Source organism: Theobroma cacao, chromosome 5, assembly GCF_000208745.1.
Source record: "Theobroma cacao cultivar B97-61/B2 chromosome 5, Criollo_cocoa_genome_V2, whole genome shotgun sequence".
Lineage (NCBI taxonomy): Eukaryota > Viridiplantae > Streptophyta > Magnoliopsida > Malvales > Malvaceae > Theobroma > Theobroma cacao.
This window is the reverse complement of record NC_030854.1, coordinates 484,874-508,446: the sequence shown is the minus strand read 5'-3', so window position 1 is coordinate 508,446 and position 23,573 is coordinate 484,874. Positions and strand designations below refer to the sequence as shown.

The 23,573-nt window shown below is 35.7% G+C and overlaps 3 protein-coding genes and 1 long non-coding RNA gene across 4 annotated transcripts; 2 read left to right on the top strand and 2 right to left on the bottom strand.

Moving 5' to 3' along the window:
• On the bottom strand, positions 256-6,010 carry LOC18597500 (transcription factor bHLH140). The gene is made up of 7 exons (XM_018121352.1): positions 5,822-6,010; positions 5,579-5,715; positions 4,436-5,361; positions 3,013-3,900; positions 1,976-2,483; positions 1,717-1,887; positions 256-1,040 (listed from the first exon to the last, which is right to left on the bottom strand). The coding sequence occupies exons 1-7, from the start codon at positions 5,856-5,858 to the stop codon at positions 705-707; spliced, it is 3,003 nt and encodes a 1,000-aa protein (XP_017976841.1). The 5' UTR covers positions 5,859-6,010; the 3' UTR covers positions 256-704.
• Positions 7,382-7,869, bottom strand: LOC108662230. Its single transcript, XR_001928040.1, has 2 exons — positions 7,770-7,869; positions 7,382-7,673 (listed from the first exon to the last, which is right to left on the bottom strand). It is a non-coding gene; the product is annotated as an uncharacterized LOC108662230 (long non-coding RNA).
• Positions 8,569-12,087, top strand: LOC18597499 (LRR receptor-like serine/threonine-protein kinase GSO2). Its single transcript, XM_007026570.2, has 2 exons — positions 8,569-8,605; positions 8,799-12,087. The coding sequence occupies exons 1-2, from the start codon at positions 8,569-8,571 to the stop codon at positions 11,921-11,923; spliced, it is 3,162 nt and encodes a 1,053-aa protein (XP_007026632.2). The 3' UTR covers positions 11,924-12,087.
• Positions 18,125-21,636, top strand: LOC18597498 (receptor-like protein 12). Its single transcript, XM_007026569.2, has one exon. It carries the CDS (start codon positions 18,279-18,281, stop codon positions 21,459-21,461), a length of 3,183 nt encoding a protein of 1,060 aa, XP_007026631.2. The 5' UTR covers positions 18,125-18,278; the 3' UTR covers positions 21,462-21,636.

Genomic DNA, 23,573 nt, shown 5'->3' with positions numbered 1-23,573 from the left:
AAAAGAATCTATACCAAGTTTTCTCGAAGGAGGAGAAATGGAAATGGTGTTCTAAGACCTTGACTTTTACTTTTCTCAAAGAAGGAAAAATGGAAATGGTGTCCTTAGACCTTGACTTTTACAGCATTTCTGTTTTGTAAATTTTCCATGAAAATGGTGCAAACTTGTGTCCTGGTTTTGACCATATCCTAGTATCTGAGCTTCCATTTAAAGAAGAGAACAAATATTTAGTCCAGCTATAGTTTACCATACCTGTGGAAACTCCCAACTCGTTGGAGTCAAGTCATTTTGGTTTAAACAGTAAAGAAAGTAATTACAAATAATAATCAGTCCCCGCTTTTGGGTCTCTATGGAATTAAAGTCAAACATGATTTCCCTCGCTTCATCCAAGGTGTCCAAGCCTTTTAAATTTGTCTATTATACCACCCTGGAATCACTTCAATTACCCAAAACATAAGACATTCATGTCATTGCCGTTATCACCATTAACATTACATACATCTAATGATGCTAGCATGAATGAGTAAGAGAGAACCTTTTTTGGGGCTTCCCATCTCCACTTGTTCTTCATAACTAGACATAGAGAGGCATTAGTCACCGGCATTTCATTTCTGGGTCTAAAAAGTGTGCAAGATTTGATACTTTTAGCCATTGGTTTTCATTCTATATACAGCAAAATTCTGAGGAAAATGGTCTACAAACACCTAGGGGTCACAGCCAGAGTTACTTTGCGCAAGCACTAGACGGCCATTTTCCTGTAGGGCAGCAGGGAAAGGAGCTTGGCAGTTGCTGATATGAGATTTTAGTCTGGCCATGTTAGGGTGTGCACTTCTACACCTGTGGCAACGCAACTCCATTGACATCAGTCTGTTATCATCTTGTAACGTTGCTTTTCCATGATTACTAACTTCTTCAATCACATCTAAAGAATCACGGAAAAAGGCGGCATTGAAAGAGTTCCAATGCTTCTTATTCTTGAGATGTTTGGAGTCAAAATCTTGGCTAATAACATGCAGGTGCAGTTGTCGCATTGAAGGGACCTGCAGGAGGAGACAGGAAAGAAACCATATTTTCAAATGGCGTCTTCCGATATTCACTAACCATTGAAGATTGAAAGATGAAATATACAAGGACAAAGACCCACTGGTTGATTGCAAACAAGATGTATAGCATGCCAGATTCTCCTACACGCACAACCATTGCACCCTATTCTTAAAACTTTTTCATGTATGTTTTACACTTGTCCATAAAATACTTTAGCTTTCAGTACTTAATACTTCATCCATAAATATATTAGGCCATAATATTATCTCTTTGTTCACATCTAGAAGACTACAATGTAAGACCTATGTTCTTTTGGCCTTTCCGAACCTCTGCATCTGCATGGATGCATCATATCGCTATTCCTGGCTACAGTAACTGGATGTTGCATAAAAGTGAATCTAACAGAAGATTCCATTGTTTGGTACTCCACCAACTTCTTGATTCATTCAAATCTTAAGTCTGCATTAGGCGGCACACAAAAATAAGGTTCTTTTCCTCCTAAATATGTTCAAGGCAAGGATATATTGCCTAAGCTCAAAAAAACCCTAATTACCAGCTTGCAATTTCCAAGACTGAATTTCAGTCTTGCACTGAGAGTTGCATTTAAGTTTATCAGACCTAAAACTACGTAAACAAAACCAAAATCAGAAGAAGGAACAATGTTTAGCATACCGAGTGATATCCAAGGCGGAAGACCAATGCTGCATCTTCATGCAAGAATTTCTCAGCCCACTTCAAACCCATAGCATGCATTGTCGTTAACAACTGAAGGTGCTCTTTACGTGCATCTGCCAAGCAATCAAGACCTTCAAATCTTGCCAACACCAAAAGATGCTGTTTTGCCTGCAAAAAGGGAAAGGAAATCCATTTCTTTATTTATTGAAAATTATCCAGAGAGAAGAGAGGATTGAAGAAGGCAGCATGTATTTACCTTTGGATACTTATCATTCAATACAACAACATCATCTGATGCCTCCAGCACTTCATCCTTATACTTCTCTGGCTGCATTGCAATGTTATATAGAGATTGAACCCAAGGGGCCCAGGTTTTAGTCATAGTTCCGATAATCTTATCTTCTGGTACTGAAGGCTCTGACAGAATACTTTTACTGCTTCTCTTGGGAAACTTCGCTTGGGTCTTAGCTATAGATAAAAACCCTTCAAAGAGTGATGAGTAAGCGTCTTGAAGAATTTTGCAGCCTTTGATATAGTCATCATCAAGGCAATTTGGTCTCTCTGGGTTCATATTTGGTCCAAGAACATGTATTACATGGGTCACCCCTTCCCTAATAGACAAGGGAGAAATTGAAGGAAGGGGTACAACCACAGCAGTCCCTGGAAGAAGAGACATAGCCTGATTCTTGGTCGCAGCCTCTAAACCTGAACCACCGGCATTGAAGATTGCAGCATTCACACCTCCACCTCCAGGTTTCAGGCGCCTGAACAGGATGATCTTTCAGTACACATTCATAAAAAGAAATGTATGCACGAGTGGAAGCATCATGTTTACTTTCAGAGAATATTGGTATTATCAAGCAGGTATGACATATTTCATCATCACAGTGGATTACTTTCAGAGTTATGCATGTTATTTTAACTAGTTCTGAGATCCCGAAAGGGCAAGAATATTATCATCTTTCATGTCAGACAGAGTGAACCAGCCAGAAGGTTTTTAACTGTTTAAGATCAAATTATACATCTAACAAGACACTGTATAAAAAAAAAACGTTACATTTCATTAAACTCATGGATTAAAACCAGAAACTGATCTTTCTGCATAGACATAAACCACTCTTAAGGACTAAGTCTCAGGAGTTTCCCATATGTGGATTCCTATACCAGCAAAATTCAAAGAATTTAAAAAAAAAAAAAAGCTACTAGCAGATTTCACCACCAATTAATTTCAAGCATACTATTTACCCAGTCATTGGATGTCACAGATATAAGTTATATATACAAAAGGCATACCAGTTGGCAGCATTAGCTATTACATTGCAGTGCAAACCTCCCTCTGAATTAAGTCGAGTTATATCTCCTACAAATGTGAAGAAGCTTTTGGAGTCAATGTTCTTTTGTGCAGCTTTAGCCCTTACCAAGGACAAAATCTCTGATCGATGAGTCAAATCCACTAAAACAAGCCTGGCATTACCAAGCCTATCCATGAATTCCTCTATTTTCTCAACAATAATATTAGACGCCTTCTCAAGGTTAAATTTGAAATCTGCTGTAGATATTGATGGAAATGCCAGAGTGGGAACATCAAAACCACGCTGACTAATAGAACTTGCCGCTGGCTCTTCAATCACTTTTATCTTCTCACTAGCTGCACCTGACAATGATAAAACCATTTCTTGTTCTTTGCCCATGACAACAACAACTTCATTTTCAGATTCCTTGCATTGCTTACTTCTGTCAGATTCATAGTTGCCATATTCTTTAATCTCTTGATCACTATGTGAAAAATGATTTCTAAGAATATTCTCAGTTTTATCTTCTGATATTGAAAGCTCTAGCTGAATACTTTGACTGCTTCTACTGGGGAACTTCACTTGGGTCTTAGCAATAGATAAAAATCCTTCAAACAGTGATGAGTAAGCATCTCGAAGAACTTTGCAGCCTTTGGTATAGTCATTGTCGAGACAATTTGGTCTATGTGGGTTCATATTTGGTCCAAGCACATGGATCACATGGGTCACCCCTTCCTTGCTATACAGAGGAGAAATTGAAGGAAGAGGAACAACCAAGGCATTCCCTGGGAGAAGAGATTTAGCCCGATCCGTGGTTGCAGCCTCTAGAGCAGGACCACCAGCATTGAAAATTGCAGCATTTACCCCACCGCCTCCAGGTTTCAGGCGCCTGAACAGAATGAATTTTTAGTTGGCATTTATAAAAAAAGAAGTATCATGTTTATTTTCTGTGAGAAATATCATGTTTGTTTTCAAAGAGTAGTGTTATTACAAAGCAGGCAAGATATACTGCATCCTCACAGTTGACAGAAAAACTTTCAGAACTATGCATATTAGATCTAACTAGTTGTGAGATCCTGAGAAAGAAAGAATAATAATATTTCATGGAAGACAGAATAAACATGCCGGTAGGTTTTTGATGGTTTAAGATCAAGTTAGACACCTTACAACATAGACAAAATGTTGCATTTCATAAGACTCATGGATTAAAACAAGAAACTGATCTTTCTTCATAGACATTTTCCATCCTGGAGGATAAGGTCTTAGTGATTACCTACACATGGGTTCCTATACCAGCAAATCTGAAGAACTCAAAAAGATGAAACATAGCTACTAGCGAAGTTCCTCCACCTAAAAGTTACAATCATCTTATTTACTCAGCCATTGGATGTCAGGCAGATCAATTATATATATAAAGAGCTTACCAGTTGGCAGCATTAGCTATTACATTGCAGCGCAAACCTCCCTTTGAATACAATTGAGTTATATCTCCTACAAATGTGAAGAACCTTTTGGAGTCAATGTTCTTTTCTCCGGCTTTAGCCCTAACCGAGGACAAAATCTTTGATCCATGAGTCAAGTCCACTAAAACAAGCCTGGCATTACCAAGTTTATCAATGAATTCCTCTACTTTCTCAACAATAATGTTAGACGCTTTCTCAAGGTTGAATTGGAAATCTGCTGTAGAAATAGACGGAAATGCCAAAGTAGGAAAATCATCATCATGCTGACTAATAAAACCTGCCACCGGGTCTTCACTGACCTTTATCTTCTGACTAGCTGCACCTGACAACGATGAAACAGTTTCTTGTGATTTGCTGCAGGGACCCTTACCCTTACTAAGTTGAGAAGGCTCAGAATCCTGACTATTTGTTTCATGCGGTCTCTTTAAGAACTTCAATATGCTAAGTTGAGTTTTGGCATTAGGATTCTTCTGACCAAAACAACCATGTGGAAGGATGTCCAAAGAGCCGAGTGCAGTGTAGGTGTTAACAGCAGCTTGAACATCGGCCTCATTCTGGCAAAATGTGATTCGAGAGAACCCTTCACTCAAATTGGGCAATTCTTTGTTTTGCAACATCCTATTCACAACTGCTGCAGCTTTTCCACCTTGAAGATTTCCCTCATGCCCAGTACGTTTAACTATGCGAGATATACAAAGCTTGGCAGGGAGGTCAAGCACCACAGCATGCACCTCTACTTGCGGACCACCAAGCTTCACAAAATCCAGGCGCTGCTCTTTATCTAAGTTGCATCTATCAATGAACACACTCTTGCCCCCCTTGAGTGAAGCAGCTGCACTATTTAAGCACTGCAGCTTTGTCCCAGCCTTGCCGTTATTGATTGTATCCTGCAAGAAGAAGCAAATAGAATCTTAATAACATTTAACACAGCCCACTTTGCTAGCAGCACTAGTTCATTAACCTTATAATTTCAAGTATCAGGATTCAAGACATCACATTTACAATAGTAAATGAAAAAGGAACCATAACATCGTATCAAAATCATAATTTTACAACACCCCATTTCCAGAAACGATGGACAATTAAGCAGAGAAAGAGAGAAACCTGGCAGATGCGAACCCAGGGACGTGAAGAAGCTCGCATGACGTTGTCGCAAAAAGTGGACTTGCCACTTCCTGGTGCGCCCACCAACATTGCCACGATCGGCTTCCCCTTTTCCTTCTCTTCTTCACCTTCTTTCTCTTTTTGAACCAAAAAAAAAAAACATAGAAGCAGAAAATAAAGTTCAGTAATTTGTATGATGATGCAATCTCAGAACAAATGATAGGACGGGAACAAAGTTGGTACCTTTGGGTTTACAGGCGCCATCGATGTCCATTTCCATTGTTGATCGGCTTTTTTCCGGCAATTCTATGCAATTAACTGTTTGCTTATGTTCAAGAGATAGGCTCTCTTGCAAGCTTCCAGTGCTAGTTTAGTTACAAGGAAGATTAGTTTCGTTAGAAGGTTCCCTTATTATTATGATTTCACCGCTGGCTTCCCTCGCGAATCTGTTTGGTTACCGGGAAATGGATTTTTACTTTTATTTGGTTACCACATCCATATTTACTATTGTACTTTACATATTTATTATTATAGTTATAATTTGATTAAGATATTTTATTATTCTTTTTAAAAAAATTTCAAATTTTGGTTCTTCAGCTCCCTTAGGTCTCCAGTTCGTTAAAATTTACCACTTGGGTAAATTTCCAACTGTAAAATCTTGTCTTTATAACCATGCAATTGTAATTACTTGTTATTTGAAGCTTACTCTCCTGGACTGATTAAAACTTGTCTGGTTGTGGGATTTTACAAATATATACATATCCCCAAGAACAGAAGAACTAGACCTGATATTCTGATTTTTCTTCTTCCTGGAGTAGCTGTCCTGACAGGATTTGGATATTATTAAAGAGCTGGAATCCTTTTTCTTGGCAAAAACAAGAAATGTGATCAAGAATAAATTAATCAAAGCTCCTGGATGCAAGGTAATGAAGTGTTTTTGATGAATGTGAATGTCGAACTCTGCTTACAATCTGAATTAAGTCCTTATTCATGATTACATCTCCTGTCCGGTTGCCCACAAGAATGAGCGCGCAGAGGTAGACAGCGAAATGCTCCATGGAGCCATTTCAATGCATCTGGCATGCATCAACATTGCCAATCAAAATGAATTAATCAGAACAAACAAAATAATCGATCCTTACTCATAGAGCCACAGGCAACAGCATAGAATTTGAAGTTTCTTAATTCTCGTATCATCTGATAAGAATCTGAATCTACTAAACATTCCTGTCTAGTTACTTGTAAGAATGAGAGAGCAGAGGCAAACAAAGATATGCTCCACGGAGCCATTTCCACGCATTTGCAATTCATCAACTTTCCAAATCAAAATGGATTAATCAGAACAAAACAAAAATATTCGAACTCTGTTTCACAATCTGAATCGATGTCCTTATTCATAATCCACTGGCAACAGCAAAGAATTTGATGTTTCCTTAATTCTCATATCATCTGATAAGAACCTGAATTTATTCCGCATTCCAGTCTAGTTTACCCGCAAGAACGATGAGAGCAGAGGCAGAGTGAAATGCTCCATTGAGTCATATCAATGCATTTGGAATTCATAAACATTCTCCATGCATTTGCAATTCATCAACACTCCCAATGAAAATGAATTAATCAGAACAAAACATAATTCAAACTCTGGCTCACAATCTGAATTCAAGTTCCGTATTCATCATTATATTCCTGTCCAGTTACCCGCAAAAAAGAGAGAGCAGAGGCAGGCAGAGAAATGCTTCATGGAGCCATTTCCGTGCATTTGCCATGCAACAACATTCCCAATCAAAATAAATCATCATAATAAAACAAAAATAATAATAAATACCCATTTCATTGAATCGATCAAACTGTTCTCAACAATTGAAAAAACTGAAACACTCACTGCCAGATTAAGACCAACTTGAAAGACCCAAATACAAAGAAAGAAAGAAAGAAAGAAAGCTTCAAAACTGAAATAAAACTGACAGGATGACTAGACCCTAAACTGCACTGACACTGAAACCCGTAGGACGGGAGAGATTGCTCCTGTCTACTTGGATCTCTGCCTCATCTTTCTGCGCTTTCTCTTCAATCTTCTCATGCGCTTCTTCTTCCACTGTTTAAAAAACAAAAATCATACAAATGAAACAACAATCAAAACCTAATATTGAAGTTAAACATTCAGTGTGATGCATTTTTCTTTAGAAATTACCTTGGCTCTCATGGTGATGGAATGACGAAAAGCAGTCTCCTATTCCTTGGTTGCTCAAGAAACACCGGCTGAGACAGAGGCGGCAAGGGAGAGTCTTCCCTTTTACACATTTATAGATAAACCCTAGGGCCTGATCTGACCCGACCCAGATCCAATTTCAACAATGATGGATTAGTTGGGCCAGAAATTAGACCAGTTGTTTTGTAACTGGCCCAAATGAATTAATAAAAATAATTTCTTTAGTATAATATTTTATATTCTCAAATTGTTAAAAAAATGTTATACTCTCAACAAAAATAAATCAGAATACAAACAGTATTTATTTTTAAAAAGTAAGAATTATTTATATATATATATATATATATATATATGAATTTTACCGATATTGCACTTGATATATATAATCACTAATTTTGTTGCATCTAAATAAAGCATGTGAAGCATTTTGATACAAGGCAATCAAAAGCATTTCTTAAATTTGAATGTCTAACTTAGATTAAGCAAAGTTGATAATATTCAATGAAGTATTTAATTTAATGATTAATGTATAATTTTTAATCGTAAATGTAAGAATCAATTTTTTTTTTAAATAGTGAAGAAAAACCAAAGTCATGACACTTCTGATATTGATAATTTAACAAAAGCCAATAGTACATTTGATATGGACTCCCAACCTAACACTAATAATTTCTTAGCATTAATGAGCAAAGAAAGAAAGGAGAAGAAGGAAGCAATTGCTGCGAACATTCATGTCACAGACTTGTCACTTGACTGACTATATCAAAATTTCCACGCTCACATGACAACTGGAAACCAACAGCAAAACAAAATTAAAAGTTTGATAGTTTTTTAAAATTAGTGAGATTTAAATATTTAACTTAAAATTAATAAAGTTAATAGTAGTCAATTAAATATATGTTTAACTTAATAATAAAGAGAAACTAATAATTAATAAATAATGACACTTTTGATATATAGATAATTTAATACAGTCAATGGTGCTTTTGATATGGACGTCAACTTGACGAGTTTGCAATTTTCTTCTCCAATGTCCATCCACTGTTTTGAGTCTTCCTGCAGTGCGACTATGCAAGTCGTGCCGTGTCCATTACGCTCTACTCGACAACAACCGTGAATTTTCCTTGGTAAGAGACTGCTGCTTTGCCTTCGACTTTCTTTGGTCTACCGTTTCCGTCTACACGGTAGCATTTTCTTCTAGCATGCAGCTTTCTTCCTCCCTTTTTATTGTGAACATATGTTACGTCCAGAGTCTCAATTTGGCATATAACAGCTTCAACTCCACTATTCCTTCCACGTTTGATGAGCTTGCCAATTTGAGTTACCTAAATTTGTCAAATGCTGGCTTCAAAGGTCAAATACCTGTGGCGATTTCACGAATGACAAGGTTGGTTGCTCTTGATTTATCTACTCTAAACTTCCCTGGAGACGTTCAATTGAAGCTTGAAAACCCAAATCTACGAATGCTTGTTCAAAATCTGAGTAAGCTAGAAGAACTTCACCTTGATGGCGTGAACATATCAGCGCAGGGAAAAGAGTGGTGCCAGGCCATATCTGCTTCATTAAGTAAATTGCAAGTGTTGAGCATGTCCAACTCTTTTCTTTCTGGACCAATTGAATCTCACCTTCAAAACTTGAAGAATCTCTCAGTTATGCATTTGGAAAAGAACAATTTGTCTGCCACAGTACCAACATTCCTTGCTAAACTTTCAAATTTGACTTCCTTGCGGCTCAGATCGTGCGGCTTGCATGGACTATTTCCAAAAGAGATACTCCAGGTAAGAACGCTACAGTCTCTTGAAATATCTGGAAATGAAAAACTTCAGGGTTCGTTGCCAGAATTCCCTCACAATGGTTCTCTTCGGATCCTAGTGCTTAGCAAAACAAAGTTTTCTGGACCATTACCACAGTCCATAGGCAACCTTGTGAACTTGACAATATTAGACCTTTTCTACTGCAATTTCAGTGGAGAGATTCTGAATTCAATCGGAAATCTCCAACAGCTTGTTTTTTTGGACTTGTCATTCAATAACTTCACTGGTCGAATTCCACCATTTGATATGTCCAAAAATCTTGCCTATATAGACCTTTCTCATAATAAGCTGACTGGTGAGATCCAATCATCTGATTGGGAAGGCCTTCAAAATCTTACTTCTATTGATTTAAGTCATAATTCACTTTATGGGGATATTCCCTCCTTCCTTTTGGCACTCCCGTTACTGAAGAAGGTTAAGCTTTCCAACAATCAATTTGACGGTAAATTTCTTGATGTTCCAAATGCACCACAATCTTTATTGGATACTCTTGATCTCAGTAGCAACAAACTGCAAGGGCCTATACCCAAGTCTGTTTTTGATCTCAGCAGACTAAACATCCTTTTACTTTCTTCCAACAAGTTCAATGGCACTATACAGCTAGGAGACATTCAGAAGCTTGTCAACCTCACAAGTCTTGACCTTTCACATAACAAGCTATCTGTCGATGCAACTGGCAGCGATTCTACCTTTTCATCCTTCCCCAAATTTAGTAGACTAGAACTGGCTTCTTGCAGACTGAAAGTGTTTCCTGATTTAAAGAACCAATCAAGACTAACCTATCTGGATCTTTCAGACAACCAAATTTCAGGTGAAGTACCAAATTGGATTTGGAATGTTGCCGATGGCTTTCTCCAGCATCTGAACCTTTCATTTAATCGGCTTGTGGGTCTGCAAAAACCTTATCAAATGCCTCTTCTCAATGTCCTTGACCTGCATTCTAACAATCTCAGTGGTAATATCCCAACTCTGCCTACATCTGCAAGCTATCTGGATTATTCAAGAAATAATTTTACTTCTACTTTACCACCTAACATTGGTAGCAACCTGTCATACACTATTTTCTTTTCTCTCTCAAGCAATGGCCTTACAGGTTTCATTCCTGATTCAATATGTGATGCTGTTTACCTGCAAGTTCTTGACTTGTCCAACAACAATCTGAGTGGTAGAATACCAAATTGTTTAATTGCAAGGGAAGTATCTCTAGGGGTACTGAATCTTGGGGGCAACAGTCTCGATGGCAATATTCCTGATGCATTTCCAAGTCATTGTTCCATACAAACACTAAATGTCAATAGCAATGAGCTTCAAGGGAAGATTCCAAGATCCCTCGTTAGGTGTAAAGAGCTGGAGGTGTTAGACCTTGGTAACAATCATATCAATGATTCCTACCCTTGCCGTTTGAAGAACATATCCAGTTTGCGGGTTCTGGTTTTGAGATCAAATGAATTTCATGGGGAAATTGGTTGTCCAGTAAATACGGGCACCGGGTCAAAGCTTCAAATTATCGACATTGCTCGCAATAGTTTTAATGGAAGACTACCAGAGAAATTGTTAACAACATGGGAGGCAATGATGGTTGATGAAGATGAAGCCCAATTAAATGTTAAACGCCTTCAATTTGAGTTTCTACAAGGGAGTGGATTGTATTATCTGGACGGTGTAACAGTTACCATTAAAGGTCTAACGGTCGATCTGGTAAAGATCCTAACTCTTTTCACCTCCATTGACTTTTCATGCAACAAATTTGAAGGGCCAATACCAGATGTGATCGGAGAATTCAAAGCCCTCTATTTTCTCAACTTGTCACAAAATGCTCTCACAGGGGCAATCCCTCCATCTCTAGGAAAGTTGCATCAGCTGGAATCCTTGGACCTCTCAAGCAACCACCTAATTGGTCAGATTCCTCTGCAGCTAGCAAACTTAAATTTCCTATCATTCCTCAATGTCTCGAACAATAAGTTGGTGGGAGGAATCCCAACCGGTACTCAGCTTCAGTCGTTTCCAAATGCTTCGTTTGAAAAGAATGCGGGATTATGTGGACCTCCTTTAGAAGTTCAATGTCAATCCCCAGCAGCTATTGAAGATAGCCCTTCAAATTCTTGGACTGGGAGCCATATCGACTGGAATTTTATAAGTATTGAAACAGGGTTTTTCTTTGGTTTAGGCATTGTCATTGCACCGCTTATCTTTTGGAAGAGATGGAGGATATGGTATTATAAGCACATTGACCGTGCTCTTTTCAGGCTTCTCCCTCGACTGGTTCTCAAAAACAAAAATCATGGAAGGAGAGCTCACCGGAGTCAGAGGAGGAGGCTCTAGCAATAATGGAAAGGTAAAGGGAATCAGTGAGAAGATTTTAGCTAGTTCCTTTGTTGTATTTTCCTGCTTTTGGTTTTTGTATCAACCGTAAGGGGAAATGAAATAGTATTTGTCTATACTTGGAAATTTTGCATTACTAAGTAACTGGTATTACTTTTCCCAAATACTGTCCTAATTTCGACATATTACACCCCTCATGATCAAATCATCACTGAGCAAAAAATTTTACATTCCGCGACTCTGCTTGTTTCAGTGTAAGAAATGCACGATGCATCTTTCCTGACATGATAAAAGCAACGTCATGCCCTGATATCAATGTGTTTTTATATGGTATTTATTCCAGCAGGCAACTTGCCAGAATTGCATGCATTTGGATATGATTTGCTATAATAAAATCTGAGTTCATCCTATGTTAACCCTAGAACTGTCATAACATGCCGTAGAACGATCAGGTCACCTCATTCCCATGATCTCTGTGGAAATTAGCTTTCTATGAGATTATTGTAAGATATTAAGAATTCATTTTAACCGAGTGATGTTTACCTCTTAGTATGTAAAAGTCTTAAGCATGTATAGCAAGAAAGTCAAATAGAACCACTGGATCAAAATATACAGTAAAAAGTATATGCCAAATTCAAATAGAATAGTAAGATAATTGCATAAAAAGTGTATATTTCTTTTGATAAGTTCAAAATAAATAATATGATATCCGCATATAAATATTTGAATAAGAACTTATACAGCAACTATTTTTTTAATTAATGTGTTTTTTTTAAAATAAATAGGGTCAATTATGTATTCGATTAATTGAGAAGGTAAATTCATAATTTAAAGTGTTAAAAATCAAACTTAATAATGCAAATATTAAGAAAGTAAAAGAAAATCAAATAAGTAACTAGATTTGGAAGTAAAAGTATTGGGAAATTATAAAATTTACATATCAATTACCAAAGATTTGTAAAGGGAGGTCATGTTATAAATCTTTGGAAGAGCTAAAATAAAAATTATAAATTTTGGAAGAGCTAAACTAAAAATTCTCCATCTTAGGGTAGAAAAATCAAGCATGACCACCAAATAATTGAAAGGCCAAGGGAAGCCCAAGGCCCCTGCCTGCCTCCATTGAACTGATTGTGTTTTTGGTTGATAAGAATTAATTTGGAAAAATGATACATGTGGAAATATAGGCAAACTTTTAAACTATAAGTACTAAAGAGAAAAAAATATTAAAGTTATTGTAGACACCTATTTTGTCCGGGTTATTTATTGAATTTTAAAAAAATATATGAAAATAAAAAGAGATAAATATGAAAAAGATAAAGATATGTGTGCATCAATCCTAATCTTGAAATATTGACACATCATCAAACTAATAAAAATATTGACGATTGACTAATGACCAGACTTATGTGTCAAGCAAAAAAATTTTTTTTAGACGAACTATTTATTTTGAAAATTAACGAATCTGTATAAAATTATAGTCAAAAGTTGAGGATTTAGTATATTTGAAAAAAAAAAAAAGAAAAGAGCTTCCCGTCATATCAACTCTTCTTTTAAAGGGAATTTTGTTAAGAAACTTGTTTGAACCAGTTTCAGATTCAAGCTGGATCCCTTTGCTTTAATAAACGATTAAATTAAGATTATCTGGCAATTAGTGAAGACCAAAGCATTAATTATTGAATGCTCTTGAATTATTTTCTAACTAAGTATTCATTTATTGTTAATTTTTTACTATTTCTTAATCAAATTATTTTTTTTCTTTTGATTGATAAGAATAAATTTGGAAAAGATATACATGTGGAAATATAGGCAAAATATTTTAAATTATAAATACTTTAGAGGAAAAAAAACTATAAAAGTGATGACCAGTGATAGCAATCAACATTGAATCTTGCATGTTTCTTAACAAAAATATGCAAAGATATTGAGTTAGTATATAAATATGATTGAATTTGTAATTAGACCAAGCAGCTGTTTATTATCATAAAACTCAATAAATTTTAAATCTATTATATGCAATTGTAAGGTAATGGTGAATATGGTAAAAAAAATTATATTTTATATTCTCAAATTGTTTAAAAAAACATATTATATTCTCAAAAACATGAATAATAATAATAAAAACAGCATATAGTTGAAAAAAGAGTAATAATTACATTTTTTAATAACAATTAAACTATGTTTTGGTCGACATAATCTTTGATTTTGTTGCATTTAGTCAAAAGTGTAATGCCATCCGGTGGGTTTTGGTTTCTTGGAGGAAAAAGGGTAAAAGGGGATGTAAGCAGTCAAAAGTTCCCACCCAGCATTATATATGTATAAGAATTTCTAGTATGAATGAACAAAGGAAGAAAGAAGAAACACCTGCTAGGAACATGCATATCATAGAATTGACAGATTATATCAAAATTTCCAAGCTGACATGACACTTTGAAACCAACAGATCGAATGCAACACAAAATTGAGGTTTAATTAGGGGTTGTCTTTCGTAAGAGACTGAGCGAATTTGTCTTTCTCTGTTGCTTTCCCTTCGACATTTTTTGGTCTACGTTACGTTACCCTCTACGTGGCATCATACTCCTGTAGCATCGCAGCTTTCTTCCTCTTTTTATTGGACACATTCGTTACGTCCAACATGATAGTTCAACAATCTGTAATTCTCCACCTGGGCTAATGTCTTTTATCTTCCTCACAAAATGAGGATTTCACTCGTTTCATGGTTCTTCGTCAATTTATTTATAGCAATTTTCTTTACCATTAATGCAACTTTGGTTTCTCGCCAATATCGAAACGATCAGCAAGAGTTGTTGCTCGGATTAAAAAATGGCCTCAATTCTACTTTATCTGTGACCAGAGCACGGATTGCCGTTCTTGGGATGGTGCAAGCTGCGGTGCAGGTGGTCGTATTATCGAACTTGACTTGAGCAGCCAATCAATTTCCGGAGCAATTGACATTTCATGTAGATTCAAATCCGTGTTTCCTTGATAAGTTTGGAAATTTTGACTTACCTTAATTTGTCAAATGCATACTGTTGGGAGGTGAGCATATTTTTTCAGATGAATATTCCACTTCTTTTCTAATAGAAAAAAAGCTTGCCTTATGAATCTTTCTTTATGCTCTTTTCACTCTCGTTGTCATGGAGCAACTATTAGAGTCTTCCACAAGAAATTATGTTCCAAAATCTTCTAGTCTTGATAGTACTTTAAGAATGAAGGAAAAAAAAAAGAAAGAGTTTTTAGTTTTTTGTGACTTATAGAATAATTCACTTGGTTGTGTGAAAAAATCAATACGCCTATTCACTATTTAAAGACGTGTTAGACATATAAAGATAAAATATTTCTTTTAAATTTAAATAAATTAAATTTAAATATAATAGATTATTACATAAATAATCCTTATTTAAATTTAAACAAATTAAATTTAAATTTATATCCCATCTCAAATATTTTTCAATTATTCAATTAAGAAATATCAAAACAATATCTAACATTAATTAATTAATTGTATGTTAATTATTTGTGAATAATTAACAAAGTTGTCTACCATGTGGACGTACCAAATTTAAATGCAACATCTCCCACTCATACATATTAGCATCAACTTATACCATTCTCAATTTAATTTATTCTCCATTCATTGTCAAACAGTCCATTGAAACTAATAAGAAAATAAAGATACCGGTGAGAGTAAGATATTAAATTACTATCTTACTAACATAACACAGCTCAAGTTCTCATCATATCCCAAATCATTTTAATCACACAATATTTTGCATCTCTAATCCCTCCAACATGTAAGACCTATGTAGAATTTCTCACAATGTCTAATAATCAATCAATTTGCTGACTCGCACATAAGTTTAAGTTATCAAAGTCATACAGTGTTTTAACTTACAGATATATTTAATCAATTTTAACCTTTCAAATTTGGAATTCTATGAATGTAAATCAATAAACTCAAAAATCTAAAACACATACCTTGAAGTCATCTTTGTGCTTTGAAATGGCTGGATAGATAATATTTGACAAGAGAGAGAAACCGGAATTTAATTTTGAAATTTTTATATGGATGGTGGGATAGAGAAAACCAGAACTGTTTAATTTGTCTAAAATTATTTAAAGGATATTATTATCAAATCATGTTAATAATTAGATAAAAACAATTAAAATTATAATGAGGGTAATTTTTCAATGAAGCTTATAAGAAAAGTTATTTTTTATAATTTTTTATCAGTTTAATGTGTAAAGTCTTAAGCACAACAAGAAAGTCTGTAAAGTCAATGATTTTTTCATGTCAGTGACGAAAGGTTTATGAAATTATTTCAGGCTCTGCCAAGACGTGGAAAGCTGGTTAGAAAATGGAGTGTTACTCTTGATATGGACATTCAACCAAACTTCATTATTCAAATGAAGGCAAACGTTCAACCAAACTTCATTATTCAAATGAAGGCAAACGTTCAACCAAACTTGTAAAAGATAGCCTAGCAATTTTCTTCTGCAGTCATGCAAGTCTTGCAGATTGCAGCCATTGGTGCCATAATCATATATATCAACAAGCGTAATATATATATATTAATACGCGTAAAATTCCTTTCATGTCCGAGCTTCAAACACTTGTTAAATACTTTTTTTTTCCTTTTAAATGTGGAGCTCTTACATGAAATAAGACGAGCAGGGGCGAAGTAATGATATTAATTTTGGAGGGGTCGGGATAAAAATAATAATACAAGTAAAAGATGAGTAAAAAGTAAATAAATAGAACCATTCAATCAAAACAGACAGTCAAAAGTCTACGCCAGATTCAAATAGAATAGTAAGATAATTGCATAAAAGGTGTAAAAATTTCTTTTGATAAGGTCAAAATATATAATTTCAAGCATTGTAATTGATATAGCAAATAAAGATTTGAATAAAAACCGAAAGTCTGATTAATAATTTTGTTTAAAAACAATAACATAATTGCAAAACTGAGACGACAGAAAATAAAAGAAGAAAAAACAAGAAGAATGTTGCATCCATTATTGATTTTGTAAGCAAAACATAGAGCAACTAATTTTTGTAATTAATGTATTTTTTCAAAAAATAAATTAATTAATTACAATTCAAATCTAATTATAAAATCACTGGTGATTTTGTTGCATTTTTGAATAATCAATGTGAAACACTTCAGAAGTGTTGGTAATTAATTCATTTGTTATCACCACCAATACACATTAGTAGGCAATCAAAAGTATTTTTTGAATTAGGGTTATTGCCTGTTTAAAAAGAAACATCACTCTGATGAGATCTTAGTTCCGTGGATGTGATGCCACACATCACATCTAATATAAGTATGATTGTTAAGACTTATATATGATATGTGGCACAATTCAAGTCCATCACTACTAACAACTTGAGCTTTCAATATTTAAAATTTGGATGTTACAAAAGGATGTTTGAGCAGTCAACAGTTTTCACCAGCATGATAAGAATTTCTAGTTTTAATGAACAAAGAAAGAAGGAAGAAGAGAAGCAACTGCTTTGAACATGCATTTAAGACTTAGACTGATTATATCAAAATTTCCAAACTAACAAGACACTTTGAAGCCAACAATCGAATGTACAAAAGAAGAAGAAGCGAAGCAAAGCAATTGCTTTGAACGTGCATATCAAAGACTTGGACTGATTATATCAAAATTTCCAAGCTAACAAGACACTTTGAACAATCGAATGTACAAAAGAAGAAGAAGCAAAGCAACTGCTTTGAACATGCATATCAAAGACTTGGACTGATTATATCAAAATTTCCAAGCCAACAATCGAATTTACAAAAGAAGAAGAAGCGAAGCAACTGCTTTGAACATACATATTAAAGACTTAGACTGATTATATTAAAATTTCCAAGCTGACATGACATTCTGAAACCATCAGTCCAATGTAAAACAAAATTAAGGTTTGAAAATTTCATATCCTACTAACAGTAACGATACTTTTGATATGGATAATTTAACAAAGCCAATGGTACTTTTGTTTATGGACTTCAACTTGACAAGTTTGCAGTTTTCTTCTCCAGTGCCAATTGACCATTTAAGTCTTCCTGCAATGCAACTATTGCAAGTCGTGCCGCATGCAATACGTTCTCCACGACAACAAACCAAGATTTTTCTTTCATAAGAGACTGAGCGAGTTCGTCTAACTCTTACTCTGCGGCTTTTCCTTCGACTTTCTAGGTCTACCGTTACCGTCTCCACCGCAGCATACTCTTCTAGCATGCAGCTTTCTTCCCCCTTTTTATTGTGAACATCCGTTACGTCCAACTTGATAGTTCAGCAGTCTGTAACTCTCCAACTGGCCAAGTGTCTTTCATCTTCCTCACCAAATGAGGATTTCACTCGTTTCATGGCTCTTCTTCATTTCATTTATAGCCATTTTCTTTACCATTAACGCAGTTTCGGTTTCTGGCCAATGTCAAAGCGATCAGCAAGAGTTGCTGCTCGGATTGAAAATTGCCCTCAATTCTACTTTATCTGTGAAGTTGATGAAGTGGAATCAAAGCACGGATTGCTGTTCTTGGGATGGTGTAAGCTGCGATGCAGGTGGTCGTGTTATCGAACTTGACTTGAGCAACCAATCAATTTCCGGAGCAATTGAGAGTTCATGTAGTCTTTTCCGTCTTCAGCATCTCCAGCGACTTAATTTGGCTTATAACGAATTCATATCCGCGTTTCCTTCAGAGTTTGATAAGTTGGCAAATTTGACTTATCTTAATTTGTCAGCTGCGGGCTTTACAGGGCAAATTCCGATTGAGATTTCATACATGACAAAGTTGGTTACTCTCGATTTATCTACATTTTGGTTTCTTGATCTACCAGCGAAACTTGAGAAGCCAAATCTAGTAATGCTTGTCCAAAACCTTACAAGGCTGAAAATTCTCTATCTTGATGGCGTAAATATATCAGCCAATGGAAATGAGTGGAGCCAGGCTTTAGCATCTTCGCTGCCTAATCTGCAAGTGTTGAGCATGTCCTACTGTTATCTTTCGGGACCTATAGATCCTTCCCTTGCCAAGCTTAAGTCTCTCTCAGTAATTCGTTTGGACGGTAACAATTTGTCCGCTCCATTTCCAAAATTCTTCGCAGAATTCCAAACTTTGACTTCCTTGCATCTCAGCGAAACTGGCTTGAGTGGAAGACTACCAGAAGAAATCCTCCAGGTACCTACATTACAGACTCTGGACTTGTCATTCAACTACTTACTTGAAGGTTCTTTCCCAAAGTTTCCTCCGAATGCTTCTCTTCAAACACTGGTACTTAGTTACACAAATTTTGGGGGGGAATTACTGGAATCTATTGGTAACCTTGGGCAATTGAGAAGAATAGAGTTGACGAAATGCAAGTTCAATGGGCCCATACCTGAAACAATAGAAAAACTTAGACAGCTGATCTATTTGGATTTTTCCCAAAATAATTTCTCTGGTCCAATTCCATCATTCACATCATTAAGAAACCTTTCAGAGCTACACCTTGCTGACAATCAGTTAACTGGCTCTATCCTTTCCACTAACTGGTCAAGCCTTTTGAATCTTGTAACTCTTGACTTACGAAACAACTCTTTTAGTGGAGCTGTCTCACCAACTTTATTTCGGAGTCCATCCTTAAAGAGAGTCGACCTTTCAAAAAATCAGTTCACTGGTGGATTCAGTGAGGTCAGCTGTGAGTTTTCTTTAGAACTTAAAGTACTTGATCTAAGTCACAATAAGTTACAAGGGCCATTTCCGATGTCGGTATTTGAAATCCAAGGTCTCACATTCCTGTCACTTTCATGGAACAACTTCAGTGGATTAATACCATTGACTGCCTTTCAGAAACTGAGGGAACTCTCCTTTCTTGATCTTTCATATAACAACTTCTTTGTTGACTCAAGTGCTTCAGTGCCTTACTTCACCAACATTACCAGATTAAAGTTGGCTTCTTGCAACTTAACGAAATTCCCTGATTTCGTGAAAAATCAGTTCAAGTTAACCCACCTAGACCTTTCAAACAACCAGATTTATGGGGAAATACCCAATTGGATTTGGAAACCGAATCTTCAATACCTAAATCTTTCTCTAAACTTTCTTGTAGAATTTAAAGGACCTTTGCATATACCTTCATATTTGATTGTTGTTGACTTTCGTGGCAACCAGCTTCAAGGGCAAATCCCAATTTTTCCACCACAGGCCATTTATTTGGATTACTCAAATAACAATTTCAGCTCTGTTTTACCACCTGAGATTGGTAACTACCTCCAATTTGCTACTTTCTTCTCCATCTCAGGTAATAACTTTCACGGAAGTATCCCCACATCGATATGCAACAATTCATATCTTCAAGTACTTGATTTGTCTAATAATTCCCTGAGTGGGCCAATTCCGGAATGTCTGATTCAGATGAGTGTATCTCTTGGAGTACTGAATCTAAGGCGAAACAATCTCAGTGGCATCATTTCAGACACATTTTCAAAAATCTGTACATTACAAACTCTAGATCTCAATCGGAACCTAATTGGTGGGAAGGTTCCAAAATCTTTGGCCAATTGCAGAATGCTGGAGGTTTTAGACATTGGGAACAATCAAATCAATGACACATTTCCTTGCCATTTGAAGGATACATCCAGGTTGCGTGCTCTGGTTTTACGATCCAACAAATTTAACGGAGATATTTATTGCCAAGGGAACAACATCACTTGGCCAATGCTCCAAATTATTGACTTAGCTTCCAACTATTTTAGTGGTAAACTGCCACAAGCATACTTGAGGACCTGGAATGCTATGAAGGCAAACGAAGATGGACCCCATTTAAAACACCTCCGATTTGAAGTCTTCCAGTTCGATGAATTGTCTTTTCAGGATGTACTAACAGTTACCATCAAAGGTCAAGAGATGGAGCTGGTGAAAATCCTAACTATCTTCACCTCCATTGACTTTTCTTGCAACAAATTTGAAGGGCCAATACCACAAGTCATCGGAGAATTCAAAGCACTTCACGTACTTAATTTGTCAAGTAATTTGCTCACAGGCACAATCCCATCATTTTTAGGAGACTTGCTAACGCTTGAGTCCTTAGACCTCTCAAGCAACCACCTAACTGGTCAGCTCCCTTCGCAGCTAGCAAACTTAAATTTCCTATCATTCCTCAATGTGTCAAACAATAAATTGGTGGGAAGGATCCCAAAAGGTACCCAGCTTCAGTCGTTTTCAGATGCTTCATTTGAAAACAATGGGGGATTATGTGGACCTCCTTTAGAGGCAAAATGTCAATCTTCACCAACTTTTAAAGATAGCCCTTCACATTCTGGGACTGGGAGACATATCGATTGGAATCTGATAAGTGTTGAGACAGGGTTTTTCTTTGGTTTCGGAATTGTCATTGCACCTCTCATCTTTTGGAAGAGATGGAGGATATGGTATTATAAGCACATTGATCGTGCTCTTTTTAGGCTTTTCCCTCGGCTGGTTCTCAAAAACAGAAATCACGGAAGGAGAGCTCATCGGAGTCGGGGAAGAAGGCTCCAGCAACAATGAAAAGGAGCAAGGAATAAGTGAAAGGATTTTTAGATACTTCCTTCGTTGTATTTTCCTGTTTTTGGTTTTTGTTTCAACCGTAAGTTGTTTGTGCTTCTTCCCTTTCCAACCTTTTTTTTCAGTCCTTGTAACAGGTTTATCCTAGCTCTTTTGAATAAAAACAAATTAAATTATATCCCAAAAGCAAAAAATGAAAAGGAGGGTTCTATTCACGTTGTGCTTGAAACTAAGCTAACATATTCTTTCAGCTTTAGGCAATGAAAAAAGCTCTCACTTCTCTAGCTGATCATCCTTATTGCATGATTACATTAGTATCAGAAGGTTCATCAGACAATTTATCCAGAATGATCCTTGTGGTAGAAGCAAAAAAATTATTTAACACATGCCTAATCATAATTCAATTTCCCATGTTCCTATCTTGATTGAAAGTTCACGAAATAATAAAAATGATTACTGACTCCAACCGCCTAGATTAGACCATGCACCAGAACCTCAAGCTCCTTCCTGTGAAACATTGACATCGTTTTCCTTACGTTAAATCCGAAGTAAATTGTATTCAGATGAAACTTTTGCTTAAAAGTTCTTTGTAGCAATTCATAATATAGATTCTCCCTCAACTTAATATAGGAAGAATGGCTGATAGATTTCGGAAGGGAAAGTATTGGAGTTGTAGAGTGACTCTACTGGAGTGATTTTATTGCTTGGTTCTGCTTGCATCAATGAGAAGCCAGTTCCAGCGCGCTACCGATTAGCCAGTTCCAGATGCCATCAGAAGTCTCCTGCTCCTCTTGACTAGAGACTTTAAATGGCACAATGGCTGCGGTTTTGAATGATAATCCACAAGCTTTTCAATATATATATATATAGAATCGTACTTATAAATAATTAGAATTAAACATATAATTAATTGTTACAATTCAAAAGTTTGTACTATATGATTACAATTATATAATGATATCGATTCTTTCAAAAAATTTAAAGTTCTATCCTTTAAAAGGAAGTTCTGGTTTTAAATTTTTGAATATTTACAAAAATATTCTAATAAAGCATTATTATGTACCTTTGTTCTTTCCTGGAAGCAAATTTGGATTTAAGTCTTAAACATTGAAGGATTGAATTTGGACAAAATCTATGTTCCAGGTTAGTAATGAGCCAAAATTTGGCAGTGATGAACAAGAATGCAAGGACCAGAGACTTGTGATTTCGTCAACCTTATAGTTCACGTTGTGAGTGGAATTTTCAACATTTTCCTTACTTATAAAAAACTTTTTCCTCACTTTCAAAACGCAAAAGGTCCGTTTCCCCTCATTACAAGACAGAACCATCAAAAGATTAAATTAAGATTAGCTGGCAATCAGTGAAGACCAAAGCATTAATTATTGAATGCTAATGAATTAGTACATACACTTTCCAATCATTTTTTGTCTATTTTTTTTAGCATGTTTTAAAATGAAGTCTTTTTTGTAATTGGGAGAAAGAGATTCGATGTCGACTCTTTAGGTAGAAAACCATATATCAATCAATAAATCAAATATTTGGGTGCAATATGATTTAAAATGAAGTTGTTTTTTTTCTTTGAAATAATAATAAAAAAACCAAAGTCAATGATACTTCCGATCGATATGAAGTATTTAACAAAGCCAAACTTGACCATAATTCAATTTCACATGTTCCTATCTTGGTTGGAGGTTTACCAAATAATAAAAATGATTGTTGACTCCAAGCACTTCGATTGGACCACGCACCATAATTGTTTTGCCTTAGGTTAAATTCGAAATAAATTGTATTCAAATTGCCTAGAATCAGAAGATGAAACTTTTGTTTAAAACTTCTTAGTAGTATTTCATAATATAGATTTTTCCTCAACTTGATGTTGGAGTGGTAGTGTAATTCTCGTGGAGTGATTTTATTACTTGGTTCTGCTTGCATCAGTAAGAAGAAAAGCAAATGCAGGAAAGCATCTTTACTAATGAAAAGTTGAGTCATAGCACAATATAAATTGGTACTTAGTATCCTAATCTAACTTTTTTTCCCTTAATTCATCTAATAAAGCTGCAGTGCAAGAGTAAAACAACTTGAGTAATTTTGTTTCTGGTAGCTCTGCTTGTTTCA